The 22,514-nt window shown below is 48.9% G+C and overlaps 2 protein-coding genes across 2 annotated transcripts in view; both read left to right on the top strand.

The window, feature by feature from the left end:
• Positions 1-22,514, top strand: part of LOC122906017 (CMRF-35-like molecule 4) — a 59,695-nt gene that overhangs the window by 21,398 nt on the left and 15,783 nt on the right. The gene's annotated exons all lie outside the window — the stretch shown is intronic.
• LOC122906018 (CMRF35-like molecule 6) lies at positions 9,309-15,481 on the top strand. Its single transcript, XM_044247496.1, has 5 exons — positions 9,309-9,480; positions 9,979-10,314; positions 11,963-12,086; positions 12,583-12,636; positions 14,912-15,481. Exons 1-5 carry the CDS (start codon positions 9,420-9,422, stop codon positions 15,168-15,170), a joined length of 834 nt encoding a protein of 277 aa, XP_044103431.1. The 5' UTR covers positions 9,309-9,419; the 3' UTR covers positions 15,171-15,481.

A 22,514-nucleotide genomic window follows, 5' to 3' on the forward strand; every position in this document is an offset into this window, starting at 1 on the left:
AGGGGAATTCTACCAAACATTTAAAGGAGAATTAATTCCTATTCTCCTGAAACTGTTCCAAAAACTAGAAATGGAAGGAAAACTTCTATACTCATTTTATGAGGCCAGCATCACCTTGCTCCCCAAAACAGACAAGGATCCCATCAAAAAAAAGAATTACAGACCAATATCCTTGATGAACACAGAAGCGAAAATTCTCACCAAAATACTAGCCAATAGGATTCAACAGTACATTAAAAGGATTATTCACGGGGCGCCTGGGTGGCTCAGTGAGTTAAACCACTGCCTTCGGCTCAGGTCATGATCTCAGAGTCCTGGGATCGAGTCCCACATGGGGCTCTCTGCTTGGCAGGGAGCCTGCTTCCCCCCCCCCGCTTCCCCTTCTCTTTCTGCCTGCCTTCTGTCTACTTGTGATCTCTCTCTGTCAAATAAATAAATAAAATCTTAAAAAAAAAAAAAGGATTATTCACCATGACCAAGTGGGATTTATTCCAGGGCTGCAAGATTGGTTCGACATCCGCAAATCAATCAATGTGATACAACACATTAATAAAATGAAGAACAAGAACAATATGATACTCTCAATAGATTCTGAAAAAGCATTTGACAAAGTACAGCATCCCTTCCTGATCAAAACTCTTCAAAGTGTAGGGATAGAGGGCACATACCTCAATATTATCAAAACCATCTATGAAAAACCCACCACAAATATCACGCTCAGTGGAGAAAAACTGAAAGCTTTTCCACTAAGGTCAGGAACATGGCAGGGATGTCCATTATCACCACTGCTATTCAACATAGTACTAGAAGTCCTAGCCTCAGCAATCAGACAACAAAAAGAAATTAAAGGCATCCAAATTGGCAAAGAAGAAGTCAAACTATCATTCTTTGCTGATGATATGATACTATATGTGGAAAACCCAAAAGACTCCACTCCAAATCTTCTAGAACTTATACAGGAATTCAGTAAAGTGTCAGGATATAAAATCAATGCACAGAAATCAGTTGCATTTCTTTAAACCAACAAGACAGAAGAAAGAGAAATTAAGGAGTCAATCCCATTTACAATTGCATCCAAAACCATAAGATACCTAGGAATAAACCTAACCAAAGAGACTAAGAATCTGTACTCAGAAAACTATAAAGTACTCATGAAAGAAATTGAGGAAGACACAAAGAAATGGAAAAATGTTCCATGCTCATGGATTGGAAGAACAAATATTGTGAAAATGTCTATGCTACCTAAAGCAATCTACACATTTAATGCAATCCCTATCAAAATCCCACCCATTTTTTTTCAAAGAAATGGAACAAATAATCCTAAAATTTATATGGAACCAGAAAAGACCTTGAATAGCCAAAGGAATATTGAAAAAGAAAGCCAAAGTTGGTGGCATCACAATTCCGGACTTCAAGCTCTATTACAAAGCTGTCATCATCAAGACAGCATGGTACTGGCACAAAAACAGACACATAGATCAATGGAACAGAATAGAAAGCCCAGAAATAGACCCTCAACTCTATGGTCAACTAATCTTTGACAAAGCAGGAAAGAATGTCCAATGGAAAAAAGACAGCCTCTTCAATAAATCGTGTTGGGAAAATTGGACAGCCGCATGAAGAAAAATGAATTTGGACCATTTCCTTACACCACACATGAAAATAGACTCAAAATGGATGAAGGACCTCAATGTGAGAAAGGAATCCATCAAAATCCTTGAGAACACAGGCAGCAACCTCTTCGACCTCAGCCGCAGCAACTTCTTCCTAGGAACATCGCCAAAGGCAAGGGAAGCGAGGGCAAAAATAAATTATTAGGATTTCATCAAGATCAAAAGCTTTTGCACAGCAAAGGAAACGGTTAACAAAACCAAAAGACAACTGACAGAATGGGAGAAGATATTTGCAAACGACATATCAGATAAAGGGCTAGTGTCCCTCAAGAAATTAAAAATAGAGCTTCCCTATGACCCTGCAATTGCACTCCTGGGTATTTACCCCAAAGACACAGATGTCGTGAAAAGAAGGGCCATCTGTACCCCAATGTTTATAGCAGCAATGGCCACAGTCGCCAAACTATGGAAAGACCAAGATGCCCTTCAATGGATGAATGGATAAAGAAGATGTGGTCCATATACACTATGGAGTATTATGCCTCCATCAGAAAGGATGAATACCCAACTTTTGTAGCAACATGGACGGGACTGGAAGAGATTATGCTGAGTGAAATAGGTCAAGCAGAGAGAGTCAATTATCATATGGTTTCACTTATTTGTGGAACATAACAAATAGCATGGAGGACAAGGGGCGTTAGAGAGGAGTAGGGAATTTGGGTAAATTGGAAGGGGAGGTGAACCATGAGAGACTATGGACACTGAAAAACAATCTGAGGGGTTTGAAGTGGCGGGGGGGTGGGAGGTTGGGGTACCAGGTGGTGGGTATTATAGAGGGCACGGCTTGCATGGAGCACTGGGTGTGGTGAAAAAATAATGAATAATGTTTTTCTGAAAATAAATAAATTGAAAAAAAAAAAGAAATTAAAAAAAGGGCTAGTGTCCAAAATCTATAAAGAACTTAGCAAACTCAACACCCAAAGAACAAATAATCCAATCAAGAAATGGGCATGAATAGACATTTCTGCAAAGAAGACATCGAGATGGCCAACAGACACATGAAAAAGTGCTCCACATTACTCAGCATCAGGGAAATACAAATCAAAACCACAATGAGATACCACCTCATCCCAGTCAGAATGGCTAAAATTAACAAGTCAGGCAATGACAGATGCTGGTGAGGATGCAGAGAAAGGGGAACCCTCCTCCACTGTTGGTGGGAATGCAAGCTGGTGCAACCACTCTGGAAAACAGCATGGAGGTGCCTCAAAATGTTGAAAATAGAACTACCCTATGACCCAGCAATTGCACTACTGGGTATTTACCCTAAAGATACAAAGGTCGTGATCCAAAGGGGCACGTGCACCCGAATGTTTATAGCAGCAATGTCCACAATAGCCAAACTATGGAAAGAACCTAGATGTCCATCAACAGATGAATGGATAAAGAAGGTGTGGTATATATACACAATGGAATACTATGCAGCCATCAAAAGAAATGAAATCTTGCCATTTGTGACTACATGGATGGAACTAGAGGGTATCACGCTTAGGGAAATAAGACAATTGGAGAAAGAACTATCACATGATCTCCCTAATATGAGGAAGTGGGGATGCAACATGGGGGGGTTGGGGGGTAGGAGAAGAATAAATGAAACAAGATGGGATTGGGAGGAAGACAAACCATAAGTGACTCTTAATCTCATAAAACAAACTGAGGGTTGCTGGGGGGAGGGGGGTCGGGAAAGGGAGGTGGGGTTATGGACATTGGGGAGGGTATGTGTTGTGGTGAGTGCTATGAAGTGTGTAAACCTGGCAATTCACAGACCTGTACCCCTGAGGATAAAAATACATTATATGTTTATAAAAATAATAATAATAAATTAAAAAATTAGAAAAAATACATTCCATTTACACACTTACTCCAAAGAAAATGAAATCCTTAGGTATAAGCGTAACAAAATATGTCCTGGATATGGATGCCCAAAATGACGAAATGCTGATGTTGAGAATCAAAGAAAATTTATATAAATGGAAGGCAATTGTTGTATTAGTAGTTTCAGAGGTAGGAGTTAGTGATTCGTCAGCCTTACATCACACCCAGGGCTCATTACATCACGTGCCCTCCGTAATGTCCATCACCCAGTTACCCCATCCCTTCTGCCTCACCTCCAGCAGCCCTGTTTGTTTCCTATGCTTAAGAGTCTCCTATGTTTTGCACACAAGGCTTTTCTAGTTCCCAACCTCCAGCATGAGGATGAAGTAACACTCAAAGCACACTTGTGGCAGTTCTTCAAGCCACCAAAAGATGGCGATAGTGGCCATTTGCATATCTGGGCAACCCCTCTTCAAGGGCGCGGATTGCATGGAGCACTGGGTGTGGTGAAAAAATAATGAATACTGTTATGCTGAAAATAAATAAATTTAATTTTAAAAAATAAATAAAAAATAAGGATGAGGGAGTTGGGAGAAATAGGAAGGGAAGACAAACCATGAGAGACTGTGGACTTTGAGGAACTGAGGGTTTTGGAGGGGAGGGAAGTGGGAGGGAGCCTGGTGGTAGGTATTATGGAGGGCACGTATTGCAGGAAGGACTGGGTGTGGTGCATAAACAATGAATTCTGGAAAATTCTGGAACACTGAAAAGAAATTGAAAAAAAAATCCTCTAAGAGGATTGTTTCTCAGCTGCTGAGTCCCCTGGGAGGATTCAAATACTCTGATCCTGGCCACCCCAGGGGTTAGAACTAGACTCACTGTATCCTGATGACCTTTCTCCTCAAGCTAAGTCCTACAGCCTGCTTCCCTCCCCATGTCCCATCCTGCACATCAGTCTGAGCTGTGTCTCCCTTGGGCTCAACTAGAGGTGGACGCAGACATTCACAGTCCAGAGCTCGAGATGCAAGCAGGGGTCTGGAGCCCAAAGGGTAGTTCAGACGAGAAGTCAGGACCCCCACCACCTGTGCCCAGGGAAGGGTACAGAACCAGGCAGAAAGACAGGACACCTCGGACTCTAGCCCAGGGCTTCAGCTTTATTGAGAAGCAGTATCCCCGTGGCTCTTCTGCAATTGGTAATCCCTGGAAGAGGTCGATAGACCCAGTGCCCCCTCCTGATCACGGTCAGCTAAAATGGAACTTGGTATGGTGACATCTGGCAATGCTTCCTCTTACTGTCCAGGAGTGAGGGAAGCAGCTCTTTCAAGGACTCCCTAGGGTCTGTGCCAGCGAGGTCTAAGGAAAGGTGGCTGAGGGGATGGGAAACAAGGAGACAGAGGTGCCAGGACCAAGAAGATGCACAGAAATGGGCAGGAGGTTGGGGTGGTAGGGTCTATCTTGCAGTGCAGGGAGAGAAGCCTGCCCTTTGGTTCTGGCTGGCCTCCCATTAGCAACGTCAGTTGTCGTCTTTAAGATTATGTCTAAATTGAATTATCAATACAATCACAGGGCTGCCCTGACTTAAATGTTCATCTTGCTATTTTGACATGTGTCTTATTCCAACCAACCACGAGTGAATTAACTTTGTAAATCAGGAATCATTTTTCTAGACCAATAAATTATAGACTTGCATGTCCAAAAGTTGATTCATGCACATGCCCACGAGCCATGGGCACATACCTCTCCTGGTGTCCTAGAGATAAGCTGGTGCCCATGGGAATACCGTCAGAGACTGGGGACACTGAGGTTCCAGGTGCAGGCTGGCTGGGGAGCTCTTTATCCTCCTGGCTATCATCAGGACCCAAGCCAAGCACTTTACTCCTCCCACTCTCAAATAGCCCAGAATATTTTTAACCCTACTTTGACATCCCTCTTTTCTTCAGATGCTGACAGCTTCACAAAACAAAAGTCTCCCAGACGTCTCTGAGCCTCACAGAGACCCTAAAGCCAAAGAGGAGTAAAGCAGATACTTCTGATTCCAGCCCAAGGAAAGGCAGTAACATTTGCCTCTAACTTGACCTTTGCTTCATCACTATTTCCTTCGCAAAACGCAGACCCAGTTCACATGGGGATGGTCCCCATGCGCTTCCATGCTCAGTGTGCTGACATCCTGGGTGTTTTCACTGTGTTTCTCTGTAGCAGCCCCTTGAAACACTTACATTCCATCAACTCTAGGAGATGTCCTGGGAGGCTACGCTGCAGGTGAGAGGAAGTGATGAGGTTTTGGATCTTCCTGTTGAGTCCTCACAGGGATCTTCCTGAATGAGGTCCTCGTGTGCTGGCTTGGGGTTGAAGAAGTCGGTTGCCACGGGGTCAGATACACACATGTGTCAGTGAGTCTTCCCTGGACAAATGGAACCAGTAGGAGAAGCATGCCTATGAAGAGCTCATTAAAGGAATAGGCTCCCGTGGTGATGGGAGCAGAGGAGTACCCAAGAGAGCTGGTGGTGAAATCCATTCTGAGTTCAAGGGCCTGAGAGCCCGGAGTACAGAGGGTGGGAAAAGACGGACGTCCCAGCTGAAGCCATCAGGCAGCAAAGGGTGAATTCCTCCTTCCTCTGCTGGTCATCCACTTCTACTCAGACCCTCAACAGATAGGATGGGATGAGGCCCACCCACCCCAGAGAGGGCACCTACCTCACTGAGTCCATGGATTCAAAAGTTCGTCTCCTCCAGAGACGTGCTCCCAGACACACTCAAGTTCATCTTCCATCTGAGCCGCCCGTGGACAGTTAACCCACCTGTGAACCATCACACCGTGGACTCAAAGCTGAAGTCAAATTTCTGTTGTAATTGCTCTGTGCACCTGGTGGGTCATCCAACTTCCCAGCTCAGCCACGAGCTGCAGAAACTGAAGTTTTTAGAAAAGGAAGATACACCGGGAAGTGAAAGTGAGAAGGAAGAGAAGGTGGCAGGTTGAGAAGACTGAAGAAAAAGCCACAAACTGCCTAACAAACCCTCTCATTCTGCTTCCTGCTTCTCCCTCTTGCTGGCTGTTGGCCACTGTGTTTCTCTGCAGAGTCATGGTCTGAGTGAAAGACACTTGAGGAGTTGTGTCAGAGGAATCTGGGTTCAAATCCTACCATCATTACTTACGATAAGCTTCTGGTCATTTTGTTGACTGAGCTATTGGCAAGGTAACTGGGGTGTGGGAGATTATGTAAACTCTTCGTTATGTGAAAAAAGACCAATAAACAGAAAATCTCCCTTCAGACATCAAGCAAAGTTCCAGAGGTCTACTTTCATGGTTTGGATTCTGTTTTTTAAATTTTTATGCAGTGTTACATGAGAACAGGAAATTGCACATATCCTATATACACAGTTTACTGACGTTTCAGGAAATGATATGCATTCAAAGCCTCCACTCAGACCAGATCTCCACATCCCTTGACAGGGGTCCTCTATATTGTGTCAGGGTGGGTGTGTGGTCTCCAGATATGGCAGAAGCAATGGGACACGATTTCCAAGGATAGATCATAAATATGCTGTGCCTTGTTCTTCTTAGGTCACTCTTCGCGGGAGAAGCTGGATGTCACCTCATGAAGACTCTCGAGCAGTGTATTGGGCAAGGAGGTAAGGACTCCTGCTAACCCCCAAGTGGACGTGTCATCTCTGAAGCACATCTTTCAGGCCAGTCCAGCCTTCTAATAAGTATAGCCTGGTCAACATCTTGACCACAATGTTGTGAAAGAGACACGCTGAGCCACAGTCACCCAGATAAGCCACTCTCAGATTTGTGGCTCTCAGCAAGTGTGAGATAATAAATACATTTTCAGCAACTAAGTTCTCAGGGAATTTGTTATACCACCATAGATATTGCATCTCATTGGACCACAGTTGTCTAGGGCGATGTCTGCAGCCAATTCTGTATTCATTAACTCAATCACTCTTTCACTCATTCTGTGAACAGTTATCAGAAGCCAACCATTGGTCACAAGGTGCAACTGGCCACTGAGTCATTGCGTGAAGAATGAAGCAGACCCTGAATGCTGCTATGATATGAGCTCTATCCCAGTGGTGGAGATGCATAGAGACCACCATCACAAGATTCAGTGAACTATGCAGAAAACAGACAGGGCTTGGTGGTTGAGACAACAGGGTGACCATAGGAAGAGTGTTCTGGGAGACCTTTCTAAAGGAGTACACCCAAGGTAAAATCTAAAGAGTAAAAAGGAAGAAGCAGTGAGAAGAGGTGGGCAGAGGATCCAAGGAGAGGGACAAAGAGATGCTAAGGGGAAGGATGGGCTCCATGGCTAGAGCATTGGGCACATTGGGGAAGGGGAGCAAGATAGAAATGCAGAACCCAGCAGTGGCTGGGCCATTCAGACCATGTAAGCCAAGCAAGGAGAGGGGGTTTCATCTGAAGGGGATGGGACCAAGGGTGTACTGGCTACTTCTGAGTTTTGTTGAAGTGCTCTCTTGCTTATGAGTGGAGCAGAGGGAGGACAAAGCATGAGGGGACTGGGAAGGACAGGGATGTCACCATTGTACTGAGAGGAGAGAGTATTGCTGTAATGCCAGGAGGAAGAGAGGATATGGGCAGATGGAGATGCTAGAGGAAATATTAATGGGGAGGAGCTGAGAGAGGAATCCTGGATGACAGGGTCTGGTTGCAATAACTCTGGGAATACTGTGGCCTTAGATCAGGAAGAGATAGTGTGGAGGAGGAGCAGATCTGGGCAGAGAGTGTTTAAGGGGAAATTGATGGACCTGGTTGTTCTGACAAGTTTGAGGAGTTGGCGTAACCCAGGCAAGTGTCAGACTCTGCACTGTGACCCACCTCCTTACCATTTCCAGCATAAACCCATCCCAAACCCATCATGTCATGAGAACAAGCCACTCTGAGTTAGGACAGACCCACCTCCCCACCTCCTGGTAAGGACCATCCCCCAACTCTGCACCTTGAAGAGGCCCCTGGTCACCATGTGAACCCAAAAGAGACACTGACCCCCAGTGCTTTGTCAGACCACCCTCTTGTTACACAACGGCCCTTTGTGCCATTGGATGGGGAGGAGAAGCCCAGTCTCAGCTTCACATGTCCCCAACATCCCATCAGCTCCTTCAGTCTTTGGACCCTCTTGTCCATTGACAGTCTTCTGCCTTGAAAGTCACAGTAGGGTGGACATTCCAAACACGAAGGAGTCCAAGTGAGGTGCACATGGGGTTGGTGATGGCTGTTCCCTTTCCATTCTTGAGGCCAGGCAAACACACAGGAGGAAACAAGCCTGTGGGATTAGTACCCTGGTTCAGAACCCAGAACCCAAATGGAACCTTTGAAAGCATCAGAGGTCACAGTTCCAACTTGTGTGGCCAGAGGAGAGCAGGGGTCCCATGGGGACTCTGGGTGCTTGGAGCTGTAGGCTGTGGGATCCCTAACACCACGGAGGTCACGACCGATGCCTGAGATGATGGGCTGCTGGGGGCTCCACGCTGGACATGATCCATCCTGACCACAAGAAGTGTCACGTCACAGGGTGGGGACATTCCCTTGAGGAGGAAATGCTCACAGTGTTGCTCCATTGTGTGGGGCAAGTGTGGACAGTGAGAGGCGCAGATGTTGGCTGTGGAAGGGGACAGCAATCCCAATCCAGTCCTGAACCAGGAGCTGTCTTGTCATCAGGATTGAGTGCATCCAGGGCACCAGGTCCAGGATTCTGACTCAACTTGTGCTGCTTCTGTCCCCCAGCTTCCTGCACCCCAACCAGCTTGAGTCAGCGTGGAAGAAGATTTTGAGAACAAACACAGGCAGAACGAGGAAGCAAAGAGGACCCAGAAAGCAGAAGTGGGCACTGCAGAGAGGACCCTCTGTGAGAGACTTGAAATTGTCCCCCTCAGGAGCCTGGCATTGCTGTGGGTGACGTCTGTGCTGCAGACATGACCCCAGGGGACGGGAGGCCGTGGCTGCCTGCAGCACTGCTCCTTCTGCAGGTCCCAGGTGATCGGGGCTGAGCCTGGGCAGGGAAGTCTGTCCTGAATGGGAGGGAGGGAGGGTGGGGGATGGGTCTGTGGGGCAGGGGAGGGGAGGAGGACGTGGGAAAGAGGAGGGAGAGCAGAGAAGATTCTCCAATCGACCAGCACTGTCTCAGCAACCACCAGGAGGATTCAGTGCATAAAGCAGGTGAGTCGTGTCCACTGTGCCAGAAAGAGCGGCCCTGACAAGAGTGGGGCCAGTGACCAGCTTTACTGTAGGGTCACAGTCAGAAATGACGTCTCTGTGCATCAAACACACACAGACACATCAGGGACACACTCAACTTGTGCCGCTCCAGAAAAGGACCTACCTTCTCTCTTTCTGATCTCAGGAAGACCTGTCTCCTGCCAAGGCCTCCTCCAGACGCTAAGGGCCCTTCAGGGACTCAACGGTCAACCTGACCTGAGATCCCGTTGACCCAGGCCCTTCTGGTGAAGGGTCACACTCGGCTGTGTTTTCCAGGTTGTTGGTCTCTGCGTGGCCCCCCCTCTGTGACAGGCACTGTGGGGGGATCCCAGAGTGTGCAGTGTCAGTACGAGGAAGAATTCAGAGAGACTCCCAAATACTGGTGCAAGAGCCCATGTGTGAGGAGGACGCTAAAGACCGAAGGGGCAGACAGAGAAGGGAGGAAGGACCGTGTTTCCATCAGGGACCATCCTGTAAACCTCACCTTCACAGTGACCTTGGAGAACCTTACAGAGGATGATGCCGGGACATACTGGTGTGGGATCGATACATCAGGAAAACCAGGATATTTATTTGACCGCACCTTCCAAGTTGTGTTGTCTGTGACCCCAGGTGAGCTGTGCACACCCTTCTGCCCACACCAGCACCAGGGTTGCCTGAGACTTGGGCTGATCACCCCAACCCTGGCAAGAAAGCAGTGGGATGTGGGAACAGAGTGGGGTTAGGATGGATGGGTGACACAAGGCACCTGGGATGAGCCTGTGTGTGTGCGTGTGTGTGCGTGCGTCCGTTTGTGTATATGTCCGTGTGTGGCTAGGTGGGTGTACATTTCTGTGTCCAGGGGTTGTGTTGTCTGCATACTCACAGAAGCACACGCACACCTCTGGCGGACCTGGGTGTCTCTGTGTGCCCTGACACACTCTCATGCCTCAAACTCTCCCAGGGATGGCAGCAGGAATGGCCCGCGTCTGGTGATATCTGGCTGCCTTCCTGCCCTGACAAAGCCCTGTCTGTGTTGGAGTGGACCCAAATCTCTTCCTGGACTTCTCTCTGTCCTCCCAAATGGGGAACAGGACCCTAGGCCATTCACTCCTCTCCCCTACTGGCTGCCCAGGACCCTGGGGCTCTAACAGGACAACACTGTGTCCTGGATGGTTCCTGAGTGCCAGCCTCACAGCTGTGATCCTGGGGGTCTGCACCAGCCTCGACAGGGGCCCAAGAAGGAGCCCAAGTACCCTGATTTGGAACTTCTGTGAGCATTTGGGGAACACCCCTCCCTCTGGCTTGACCCTCCTCATTCCTTCCGTCATTTCCACAGGAGGGAACCCAGAGAAACTGCTGAAAGCTCCCCTCAGACAAAGGAGGGGAAAAAATGAGAAAAAGGAGTTAGGTTAGGTCATATGGCCCCAAATATACTTCCATGTGCTGCAAAGAATTCTTTACTAGAACCCTATTTTTGTTTCCTGAGAACCACATGGAGTTCATCCTTCTGAGTGTTCAGGTTTTTGTCTTGTGTTCTTACTCCGATGTTGGCCTTGGCTCCTCCGACGTCCTTCCTGCAGGTCGTCTCTCTCACAGGGGTCATTGCCCTCCCAGGCCCCTTGTGGGCTCCTATTTAACAGTGAGGAACTGAGTGTTCTCGGACACCACCGCCAGGAAGAGAAAGACCATTGTCCAGTTGGCTCCAGGACAGGGGACTTTCTGTGTGGTGCCCCGGGTGTGTGTCTGTCTCACTAGATCTTTCTTTTTGTCTATCCTTCTGTCCGGTGGCCACCCAGGTTCATAGTTCTGGCTTAGAGTTTGGGGGCTGAGTGCACTGAGTGCCAGGACCCATCATTCAGTGTGGACTCTGTGAGCACCCAGATTCATGGTCCTCACTCCAGACATCAGCCCTGCCTGAGGACACGGCCCCCACTCCCAGCTCTGGATTAATCTCTGCAGAGGAAAGCTCAGGCCATCCTCTGCCAGGAGAAACCAGGGGCGGGGTGGCTGAGCCCAGAGCCCTGAGGTCCTGTCCCATGCCCTACTGGGAGATGCTCTGCCTCTGAAATCGCCCACCTGGCCAGGGTGCACCTGCAGAGGGGGCCGGGGAGGCTGGAGTTCCCGGCAGACTTGGGTGTGGCTGTGGGCGGATGTGGAGCCCGGACACCTGTCCAGATGTCCTGAGTGACCAGGACTATGTGAGTCGGAGCCACACAGCTGCCAGAGAGTGGGAGAGCCGGGGGAGGACAGCAAGCCTGACATGTGCTTCCCCCCACAGCCAGCACTGCAACCCACAGCTCTGTGAGACCCCCCAACACTCTACGTCTTCACAGTACACTGCCAGCCCCCACATGGGACACTGCGACCTGGAAAGAGTCCTCCACCTCCAGCCAACGTCCTGGGTAAGGGATTAGCAGCTGGAGACCTTTGACACCTGGGTGATTTCGGGGGAACACGGAGGACAGAGGTGTGTTGGTGTGACTGTCGTGGCCTCAGTCCCAGACTTATTTACCAATTCCACACCTAATGGTGAAAGTCCTCCTGTGTGCTGAGTGTCCTGCTACGGATACGGCCCGGGGCCACCGAGATGCAGTCCTGCTCCGACAAAAGTTGGAAATTCACACCGTGGACGACTCAACCTGAGAACAGATGGGTCAGAGAGAGCATGTGTGGGGAGCGATGGGGGTGGGATCGCTCACGATACACAATGATCAGGGAGTCCTGGCTGGTGAGAGGACATTTCCCTGGAGACCTGTAGGAATGGGGGAGCCGGCACTCAGGTATCTGCAGAAATCGGGGTCCGGGGATAGGGAAGACGAGTGCCAGTGTTGTGCAAAGGGGGCCTTCAGGAGCCAGGAGCTCTGGGGGCCCTGAGCTCTCTTTCCTGCTCCCTCCCAGGCCCTCACTGGAGAGTCATCCTATTGAAGACCAGACCACAGAGGGAGAGAAGAGGTGAGTGGGGTCATTTATTCCCTCCATCATTAACCTCTGAATCTCAAGGCCAAGGTTTGGAGGGACCACACAGGTGCCAGATGGACCCTGGGACTAAAGCAAACACTCCATTCCCTCGTGGGAAGTACCGGTGATGGGAGAGCAGACATTAGACAAGGAACCCAGCACTGATTTCTAGTCCATAGACAGGGTCACTGCCCATGGGGAGGGATTAGATAGAACACTTTTCCCGGGCCAAGTCCTGCCTGCTTCCTGGGGTCTCCTCATGTCACTCCAATAGCCAGGCCCTCTCCATGTCCACATCCTGTCTCAAGGGCAATTGTAAGCCTGAAGGTCACAGAAGTGGTCTGATGATGGGGCGATCCCAGTCATGGACATATCCTTGTGGACTGCTGTGGTCAGGACATGGGCCTGATTTCCTTGTGGACTGTTGTGGTCAGGACATGGACACAGGGACAGAGGGAAAGTGCAGGGCACCAGGGCATTTCCCTGATGATGGGGCTCACTGCCTGTCACCGTGTCCCCCACACGTCCCTACAGAGCAGCATCTACTTTCCTCTCCTTCCTGGTCTTGCTGGAGGTGCCTCTGGTCCTGAGCATGCTCAGTGCTGTCCTCCGAGGGAACAGGCCTCAGAGGGCGTCTGGGGGGAGGTGGCATCAGCCCAATAAAGCCAGTAATGCCAACTGCCCATTAAAGGATAGGAAGATGGAGCGCATGGGAAGACGGTGGGCATGATGAAAGGAATCCAGATTCACTGAAAACAAATGACAAAGACCCTGTTTGGGTTTGGATTTCCTCAAATCAGATGGGGAGACAAGGACTTAGGTGCAATTAGTCTATGGAATGATGTTTGTTTGTTTGTTTGTTTTAAAGACTTATTTATGTATTTATTTGACAGAGAGAAATCACAAGTAGACGGAGAGGCAGGCAGAGAGGGAGAGAGAGGAGGAAGCAGGCTCCCTGCTGAGCAGAGAGCCCGATGCGGGACTCGATCCCAGGACCCTGAGATCATGACCCGAGCCGAAGGCAGCGGCCCAACCCACTGAGCCACCCAGGCCCCCCAGTCAATGGAATGATGATCCCGGGAAGCACAGGGAGGGAAAGGGAAGATGGGGAAAACCAACAAAGTGTGCTTTGATGGAGGAGCTATAACAGGGCAACGGGGCTCTGTCACTGGGTATTCTCAGAGATGCTGTGTAGGATGCACCCCACAGCTGTCCCACCGGCCCTGAGGAAGCTGAGGCAGTGATCAACACCCATCTGTCCTCACAGTGGGGAAGATGGTGGGGCTTCCTGTTGCTCACAGAAAATGAGGGAAGTCCCCTTATCTAGAGAGAGTACTGCAGGCAGAGGGCCTTCTTATACTCTCACAGAGTGATGAGGGAAGGCCCCTCATCTGGAGAAAGAGTCTGGCAGGCAGAGGGTCCTTCCTGGGGATATGGATCTGTGCCATTTCTGGCCTGTTCTGCTCAGCAAGCCGAACTCTCTTATAGCTAAAGAGAGTCCTCAGGCAAAGAGGTGAGGGAGCTGGAGGGGAGAAACACCTAGCCATTTCAGAATGTCCAGAGCTGGCCCGGAGTTCAAGTGGGGAAAGAGGATATGAGCCAGGGTGCCAAGAGGGTGTGCAAGAGGGTCCCAGTGTGACCTTGGAGAGGACATCAGCCAAACCTCAGGCTGAGAGCCAGGTGAGGTGCTGGCAGGGTGGAAAACTTCTAGAAAGGTCCTGTGTGGGGAGGGACACAGAATTTGTGAGGAGCTTGTGTGGGAACAGTTACTAGGACGCACAGGTGAGGGGACTGGCCATGAGCTGAGCTTGGGGTGGTCACTTCTGGAGGCTGATGGAGGCTGTTGAGCAGTTTCAGCAGAAGAGCTTCTTCAACGATCATACTGAAGCTGAGTCCAGACTAGGTTGAGAGAGGAGAGCTTTTATAAGGGAGCATTTCACCCTCAAAATCTGTCCCTGCAGGAGCAAGGGAGTATTGAGGGTTGTGGGTTCAGAGAGCTGTTTCTGGGAGCCAGAGCCTCCTGGGTCTCCTCTTCTCCCTCTCTCTCCATTCCTCCCCACCACATCCTCATGTGTCTGCTGTGTCCTGATGCTCAAGGTCAAGTCTTGACTGGAGGACAGGACTCTGGGACCTCAGTGCTGGTCCATCCAGCTTTGAGGCTGATATTGATTTCTGAGGCCACAGGACCTGAGCACAAAGGCAGGTGGGGGCAGAGCCTGGGCCTCATGTCCAGGAGAAACTCCTGCCAGTCACTGTGTCCCTCCTACAGGTCCCTGCTCAGCAGCATCCACTTCCTGCTCCTCATTCTGCTGAAGGTGCCCCTGTTTCTGATGATGCTCAGTGCTGTGTTCTGGGTCAACCGGCCTCAGTGGGCAATTTGTGGGCACCAGAGTCAGCCTGATGAAGACAACCTTCAGCCCTCCTTGCCCATCCATATCCTGTCCAGAGACAACACCACACAGACTAGAAGAGGAAGAACTTCTGGCCCCAGACCTGTCTCCTCTCCCCTTATTGCCAAAAACTGGTAACAAACAAATCATTCAATACTCGAGTGAAGCAATGAGATCCATCACACACACAAGTCGATGTGTGTGGTGTTTTGCTGGGGAGAATGGGGGAGGGACGCCCTAGGACTCCTAGCTTGCTGGTGCACAGCCCAGGTGACCAGGGAGCCCAAGGTGAGGGAAGGCCTGCTTTGCCATGACCTTGTCCTCCTGAGAACCCCCAGTGCAGGCTCTCAACTCAACATTCCTTCCTTCCTACAACCACTCACCAAATATTGACCTAAAGCCTCTGTAGCACCAGGCTTGATTCTAGGTGCTGGGAAGAAAGCAGTCAACAAAACAAGGCCTTTCTGTTCGAATGGGTGGTTTTGAAAACTAAATAAAGAATATTGGTTTATAAGAAGAAGTGTCATGAAGAGGAATGGATGAGAGTTCAATGAATGGGGTGACAGAAGACAGGAGTAGACTCTTCATTATTATTATTACGATGATGATGTTCAGTTAACCACTGTAGAGCACATCATTAGTTCTCGATGTAGTGCTCAGTGATTCATTAGTTGCATGGAGCACCCAGTGCTCATCACAACACGTGTTCTCGTTAATTCCCATCACCGGGCTACTGCATTCCCCCACCCACATCCCCTCTGAAACCCTCCGTTTGTTTCCCAGAGTCCAAATCTCACGATTTGTCTCCTATTGGGTGAGAGCCTCAGGCTGTTGAGGGAGGGAAGGTAGAAGGTCTGAACAAAGGCAAAGCTCAGGGCAAGGGAGGGTCCTGAGAGGCCAGTGGGCAGGAATCTGGGGGTCAGGTAGATGGATAGGCAAGACAAGCAGATGGAATCCAGCAAAGAATTATGCGCCGTGAGGGAGTGAGGTTTGTTCCAGGTAGAGAAGGCTGGTTCAGCTTCGAAAAATGAATCACTGTAATCCACCATGCTAGACTATGGAGGAAAAAAAAATCATAGAATCATATCAAATGACACTGGAAAAGCATATGACAACCTCCAATACCCACTCATGATCAAAAAGAAACTCATAAAAATAAGAGTATTTTCAAGAAGGAATTTCTTAGTTTTAAGAAGGAAAAAGAAGGAATTTCCTCGATGTGATGAAGATTACCTAAAAGAAAAATACGGCTAACATTAGAGTTAGTGATCAAAACTGAGTTTTCCCTGCACGATCCTGAGCAAGCAGAGATGCCCCCTCTCGACATGTAGTCATCTCAGCCATGGAAATTCTGACCATTGCAGGTGGTCAGATAAAGAAATGAGGGGATAGAAAAAGGAAAAGAAGAATAAAGCTGTCCCTGTGTGCATATGACATAAATGTCTGTGTAGAAAATCTCAAGCAGTGGGGCCTGGGTGACTCAGTGGGTTAAGCCTCTGCGTTCAGCTCAGGTCATGATCTCAGGGTTCTAGGATTGAGCCCTGCATCAGGCTCTCTGCTCAGCAGGGAGTCTGCTTCCCCACTCACTCTGCCTGCCTCTCCGTCTGCTTGGGATGTCTTACTGTCAAATAAATAAATAAAGTCTTAAAGAAAAAAAGAAAATCTCAAGCAATCTACAAAACCTCATAGAACTAAGAGGTGGGTTCAGCAGGTCATGGGATTCAAGATGAACACACAGCAGTCAATCACATATCCATATCCTAACAAGTGAACGTATGGAAACCAAGATTAAAAATGCATTCCATGTGCACTTACTCCAAAGAAAATGAAATATTTAGGTATAAGCGTAACGAAATATGTCCTGGATATGGATGTCCAAAAGGACAAAATGCTGTTGTCTGAAATCAAAGAAAATTTATATAAATAGAAGGCCATTCTCCCTAAACCCGAGTTCTCATCCTTCTGACTGAAAACCAAATATCCTTCTTCCATGGGGCTCCAGAATTTCCGTGAGCTCTGGTCCTCTGCCTGGAGGGATCTGGAGGGATCATGACAGACCCTGATACTCGAGTACAAAAGACATTTCTTTTTCTTTAGTTTTTTAACTTAAATGCAGTTAATTAACATATATTTTACTCCTAGTTTCAGAGGTTAAGAGTTAGTAGGTGTTAGTCCTCCATCACACCCAGGGCTCATTACATCACGTGCCCTCCTTAATGTCCATCACTCAGTTACCCCATCCCCCCAACCCACCCCCTCCAGCAAACCTCAGTTTGTTTCCTATGCTCAAGAGTCTCTTATATTTTGCACAAAAGGCATTTCTAGTTCTCAACCTCCAGGATGAGGATGAAGGTAACACCCAGAGCACACTTGGGGCAGTTCTTCAAGCCACCAAAAGATGGCGATAGTGACCATTTGCAGAACTTCCGGTCTTCCCATCTGCAAAGACTTAGTAATAATTCTCCTCTAACGGGATTGCTTCTCAGCTGCTGAGTCCCCTGGGATGATTCAAATACTCTGATCCTGGCCACCCCAGGGGGCAGAACTAGACCCACTGTATCCTGATGACCTTTCCTCCTCCGTCTCAGCCGTACAGCCTGCTTCCCTCCCCAAGCCCCATCCTGCGCATCAGCCTGAGCTGTGTCTCCCTGGCCTCAACTAGAGGTGGACCCAGACATTCACAATCCAGAGCTCGAGATGCAAGCAGGGGTCTGAAGCCCAAAGGGGAGTTCAGACGAGAATAAGTCAGGACCCTCACCACCTGTGCCCAGGGGAGGGTACACAACCAGGCAGAGAGACAGGACACAGTGGTGCCTGGGTGACTCAGTGGGTTAAAGCCTCTGCCTTCGTCTCGGGTCATGATCTCAGGGTTTTAAAATCTGAAAGAAAGGAAGGAAGAAAGAATGAAAGAAAGAATGGAAGACGGACAAGACACCTCTGATTTTGGCCCAGCACTTCATATTTATTAAGAAGTAGTGCATCATGGTGCTTCTGGAATTTGTACTCCCTGGAAGAGGTTGACAGACCCAGTGCCCCCTCCTGACCACGGTCAGCTGACATGGACCTTGGTATGGTGATATCTGGATATGCTTCCTCTTATTGCCCAGGAGTGAGGGAAGCAGCTCTTTCAAGGACTCCCTGGGATCCGTGCCAGCAAGGTCTAAGGAAAGGTGGCTGAGGGGATGGGAAACAAGGACACAGAGGTGCCAGGGCAGAAGATGGGCAGAAATGGGCAGGAGGTTGGGGTGGGAGGGTCTATCTTGCAGTGCAGGGAGAGAAGTCTGCCCTTCGGCTCTGGCCTGGCCTCCTGTTAGCAACCTCAAAAGTCATCTTTAAGATTATGTCTAAATTGAATTATCAATACAATCACAGGGCTGCTCTGACTTAAATGTTCATCCTTCTATTTCGACATGTGTCTTATTCCAACCAACCATGAGTGAATTAACTTTGTGATTCAGGAATCATTTTTCTAGACCAATCAATTATGCCCTATGACCACCTGCATGTCCAAAAGTTGATCGATGAGCACGCCCATGAGCCGTGGGCACACAGCGCAGGCACCTCTCCTGGTGTCCTAGATATAAGCTAGTGCCCGTGGGGACACTGTCAGAGACTGGGGACACTGAGGCTCCAGGTGCAGGCTGCTCAGGGAGCTCTTCATCCTCCTGGCTAACATTGGGACCCAAGCCAAGCTCTTACCTCTCCCCACTCTCAAATAGCCCAGAATGTTTGTAACCTTACTTTGACATCCCTCTTTTTTTCAGATGCTGAGATCTTCACCAAAAAAAAAAAAAAAGTCTCCCAGACATCTCTGAACCTCACAGAGACCCTAAAGCCAAAGAGGAGTAAAGCAGATCCTTCTGATTCCAGCCCAAGGAAAGGCAGTAACATTTACCTCTAACTTGGCCTTTGCTTCATCACTATTTCCCTCGCAAAACACGGGCCCAGTTCATGGAGGGGTGGTCTCCATGCTCTTCCATGCTCAGCATGCTGACATCCTGAGTATTTTCTCTGTGTTTCTCTGTAGCAGCCCTTGAAACAACTACATTCCATCAACTCTAGGAGATGTCCTGGCAGGTCACACTGCAGGTGAGAGGAAGTGATGAGGTTTTGGATCTTCCTGTTGAGTTCCTCACAGGGATCTTCCTGAGTGAGGTCCTCGTGTGCAGGCTTGGGGTTGAAGAAGTCAATTGCCACAGGGTCAAATACACACGTGTATCAGTGAGGTTTCTCTGGACAAACGGAACCAGTAGGCACAGGGTCAAATACACACGTGTATCAGTGAGGTTTCTCTGGACAAACGGAACCAGTAGGAGAAGCATGCCTATGACGAGTTCCTTAAAGGAATAGGCTCCCGTGGTGATGGAAGCTAAGGAGTACCCAAGAGATGTGGTAGTGAAATCCATTCTAAGTTCAAGGGCCTGAGAGCCCAGAGTACAGAGGGTGGGAAAGACGGACATCCCAGCTGAAGCCATCAGGCAGCAAAGGGCAAATTCCTCCTTCCTCTGCTGGTCATCCACTTCTACTCAGACCCTCAACAGATTGGATGGGATGAGGCCCACCCACTCCAGAGAGGGCACCTACCTTATTGAGTCCATGGATTCAAATGCTCATCTTCTCCAGAGGCGTGCTCCCAGACACACCCAAGATCATCTTCCATCTCAGCAGCCCATGGACAGTTAACCTGTACCGTGAACCATCACACCTCGGACTCAAACCTGAAGTCAAATTTCTGTTGTAATTGCTCTGTGCACCTGGTGGGTCTTCCAACTTCTCAGCTCTGCCAGAAGCTGCAGAAACTCAAGTTTGTAGAATAGGAAGATGCACCGGGAAATGAAGGAGAGATGGAAGAGAAGGTGGTGGGCTGAGAAGACTGAAGAAACCCTGAGTCCTTGTCAAGTTTCCCAGTATGTGTTACAATGGCCACCAGCTGCCCGACAAACCCTCTCATTCTGCAGACCCTCTCCTGGGTCTGAAGATGGTGCTTCTCCCTCTTGCTGGTTGCTGGCCACTCTCTGCCTGCCAGCATCATGGTCTGAGGGAAAGGCACTTGACAGTCAAACCAGAGGAATCTGCATTCCATGCTGATATCATCACTCAAAATACGCTTCTGGATAGATTATTGATGTCTGAGCTTTAGGCAGGGTAACTAGTAGCGGGGAAGATTATGGAAACTCTTTGCTATGTGACAGAAAACCAATGAGCATCTACACCCCCCCACCCAAATCAAGCAAAGTTTCAGAGGTATACTTTCGTGTTTTCATGTTTGGTTTTTAAAATCTTTTTTTGGAGTGTTACAGAGGAACAGGAAATTGCACAAAGATAAACACACAGATATCTGATATTTTAGGAATCATATCCTTTCACAGCCTCCACTCAGACGAGATCTCCACATCCCTTGACAGGGGTCCTCTATATTGTGTCAGTGTGGGTGTGTGGTCCCCAGATATGGCAGAAACAATGGACATGACCTCCAAGGATAAATCATAAATATAATCTTAAATATATTCTGCCTTGCTCTTTCTTGGATCACTCTCTGCAGGAGAAGCTGGATGATCATGCAGACACTCGAGCAGTTGTATTGGGGGAGGAGCTAAGGACTCCTGCTAACCCCCAAGTGGACGTGTCATCTCTGAAGCAGATCCTTCAGGCCCGTCCAGCCTTCCAATGAGTATAGCCTGGTCAGTATCTTGACCACAATGTTGTGAAAGAGACACACTGAACCACAACCACCGATAAGCCACTCTTAGATTTGTGACTTTCAGGAAGTGCGAGATAATGAATATTTATTGTTTCAGCCACTGAGTTCTGGGGGAATTTGTTGTACCACCATAGATATTGCATCTTGTTGGAGCACAGTTGTCTAGGGCCATGTCTGTAACCAATTTTGTGTTTATTCATTCACTCAATCATTCACTCATTCTTTGAACAGTTATCAGAAGCCGACCATTGGTCACAAAGTGCAGTTGGCCACTGGCTCGTTGTGTGATGAATGAAACAGACCCAGAATGCTGCTATGATATGTTCTCTATCCCAGTGGGGGAGATGCACAGAGTACACCCAAGGAAACTTACGGACAAGGTTGGATGAACTATGGAGGAAACAAACAGGGGATGGTGACTGAGACTAAAGAGTGATCTTAGGAAGTGTGATCGGGGAGGCCTTTCTAGGGGAGTACATCCAAGGTGAAATATATAAAGAAAGATGGAAGATGCAGTGAGAAAAGGTGGGCAGAGGATCCAAGGAGAGGGACAAAGAGATGCTAAGGCAGGCCCTGGGGAAGGATGGGCTCCGAGGCTAGAGCATTGGGCACATTGGGGAAGGGGAGCAAGATAGAAATGCAGAACCCAGCAGTGGCTGGGCCACTCAGGCCATGTAAGCCAAACAAGGAGAGGGGGTTTCATCTGAAGGGGATGGGACCAAGGGTGTACTGGCTACTTCTGAGTTTTTTTGAAGTGTTCTCTTGCTGATGAGTGGAACAGAGGGAGGACAAGGCACCAGGTGACCGGGAGGAATAGGTATGTCACCATTGTCCTGAGAGAAGAGAGGATTGCTGTAATGCCAGGAGGAAGAGAGGATATGGGCAGGTGGAGATGCTAGAGGAAATATTAATGGGGAGGGGCATAGAGACGAATCCTTGGTAAAGGATCTGAGTGCAATAGCTCTGGGAATATTGTGGTCTTAGATTGGGATAAGATACTGTAGTGGAAGAGCAGATCTCTGCAGAGCATGTTTAGGGGGAAAGTTGATTGACCTGGTTGTTCATGACAAGTTTGTTCATGACAAGTTCATAACCCAGGCAAGATGTTGGGTCCTGCACCATGACCCATCTCCCTACCATTTCCAGCGTAAATTCCCCAAGACCCATCATGTCCTGAGAATTAGCCACCCTGAGTTAGGACAGACCCACCTCCCCACCTCCTGGCAAGGACTGTGCCCCAACTCTGCACCTTGTAGAGGCCCCTGGTCACCATGTGAACCCAAAAGGGACACTGGCAGCCAGTGCTTTGTCAGACCACCCTCTCGTTATACCATGGCCCTTTGTGCCACTGGATGGAGAGGAGAAGCCCAGGCTCAGCTTCACATAGACCCAACGTCCCATCAGCTTCTTCTATCACTGGACCCCCTTTTCCATTGGCAGTCCTCTACCCTGAGAGTCACAGTAGAGTGGACTTTGCAAAGAAGAAAGTCAAAGTGAGGTGCACACGGGGTTGGTGATGGCGGTTCCAGGTCTATTTTTCAGAACAGGGAAACACACAGGAGGGAAGAAAGTCTGGGGATTTGTACCCGGTTAGAAACCCAGCACCCACATGGAACTTTTGAAGGCATCAGAGGTCACAGTTCCAACTTGTGTGGCCAAGGAGAGCAGGGGTCCCATGGGGACTGTGGGTGCTTGGAGCTGCAAACCCGGGGATCCTAATACCACTGTGGTCACCACCGATGCCTGAGCGGATGGGCTGCTGGGGTCTCCACCCCGGACAT

This window comes from Neovison vison, chromosome 5, assembly GCF_020171115.1.
Source record: "Neovison vison isolate M4711 chromosome 5, ASM_NN_V1, whole genome shotgun sequence".
Lineage (NCBI taxonomy): Eukaryota > Metazoa > Chordata > Mammalia > Carnivora > Mustelidae > Neogale > Neogale vison.

Bases quoted from the DNA above. Each gene is read 5' to 3' on its own strand.
- LOC122906018 (XM_044247496.1), top strand. From the start codon at position 9,420: ATGACCCCAGGGGACGGGAGGCCGTGGCTGCCTGCAGCACTGCTCCTT. The intron at 9,481-9,978 runs GTGATCGGGGCT...TGTGTTTTCCAG, and splicing joins GCTCCTTCTGCAGGTCCCAG to GTTGTTGGTCTCTGCGTGGC. The intron at 12,637-14,911 runs GTGAGTGGGGTC...TCCCTCCTACAG, and splicing joins ACCACAGAGGGAGAGAAGAG to GTCCCTGCTCAGCAGCATCC.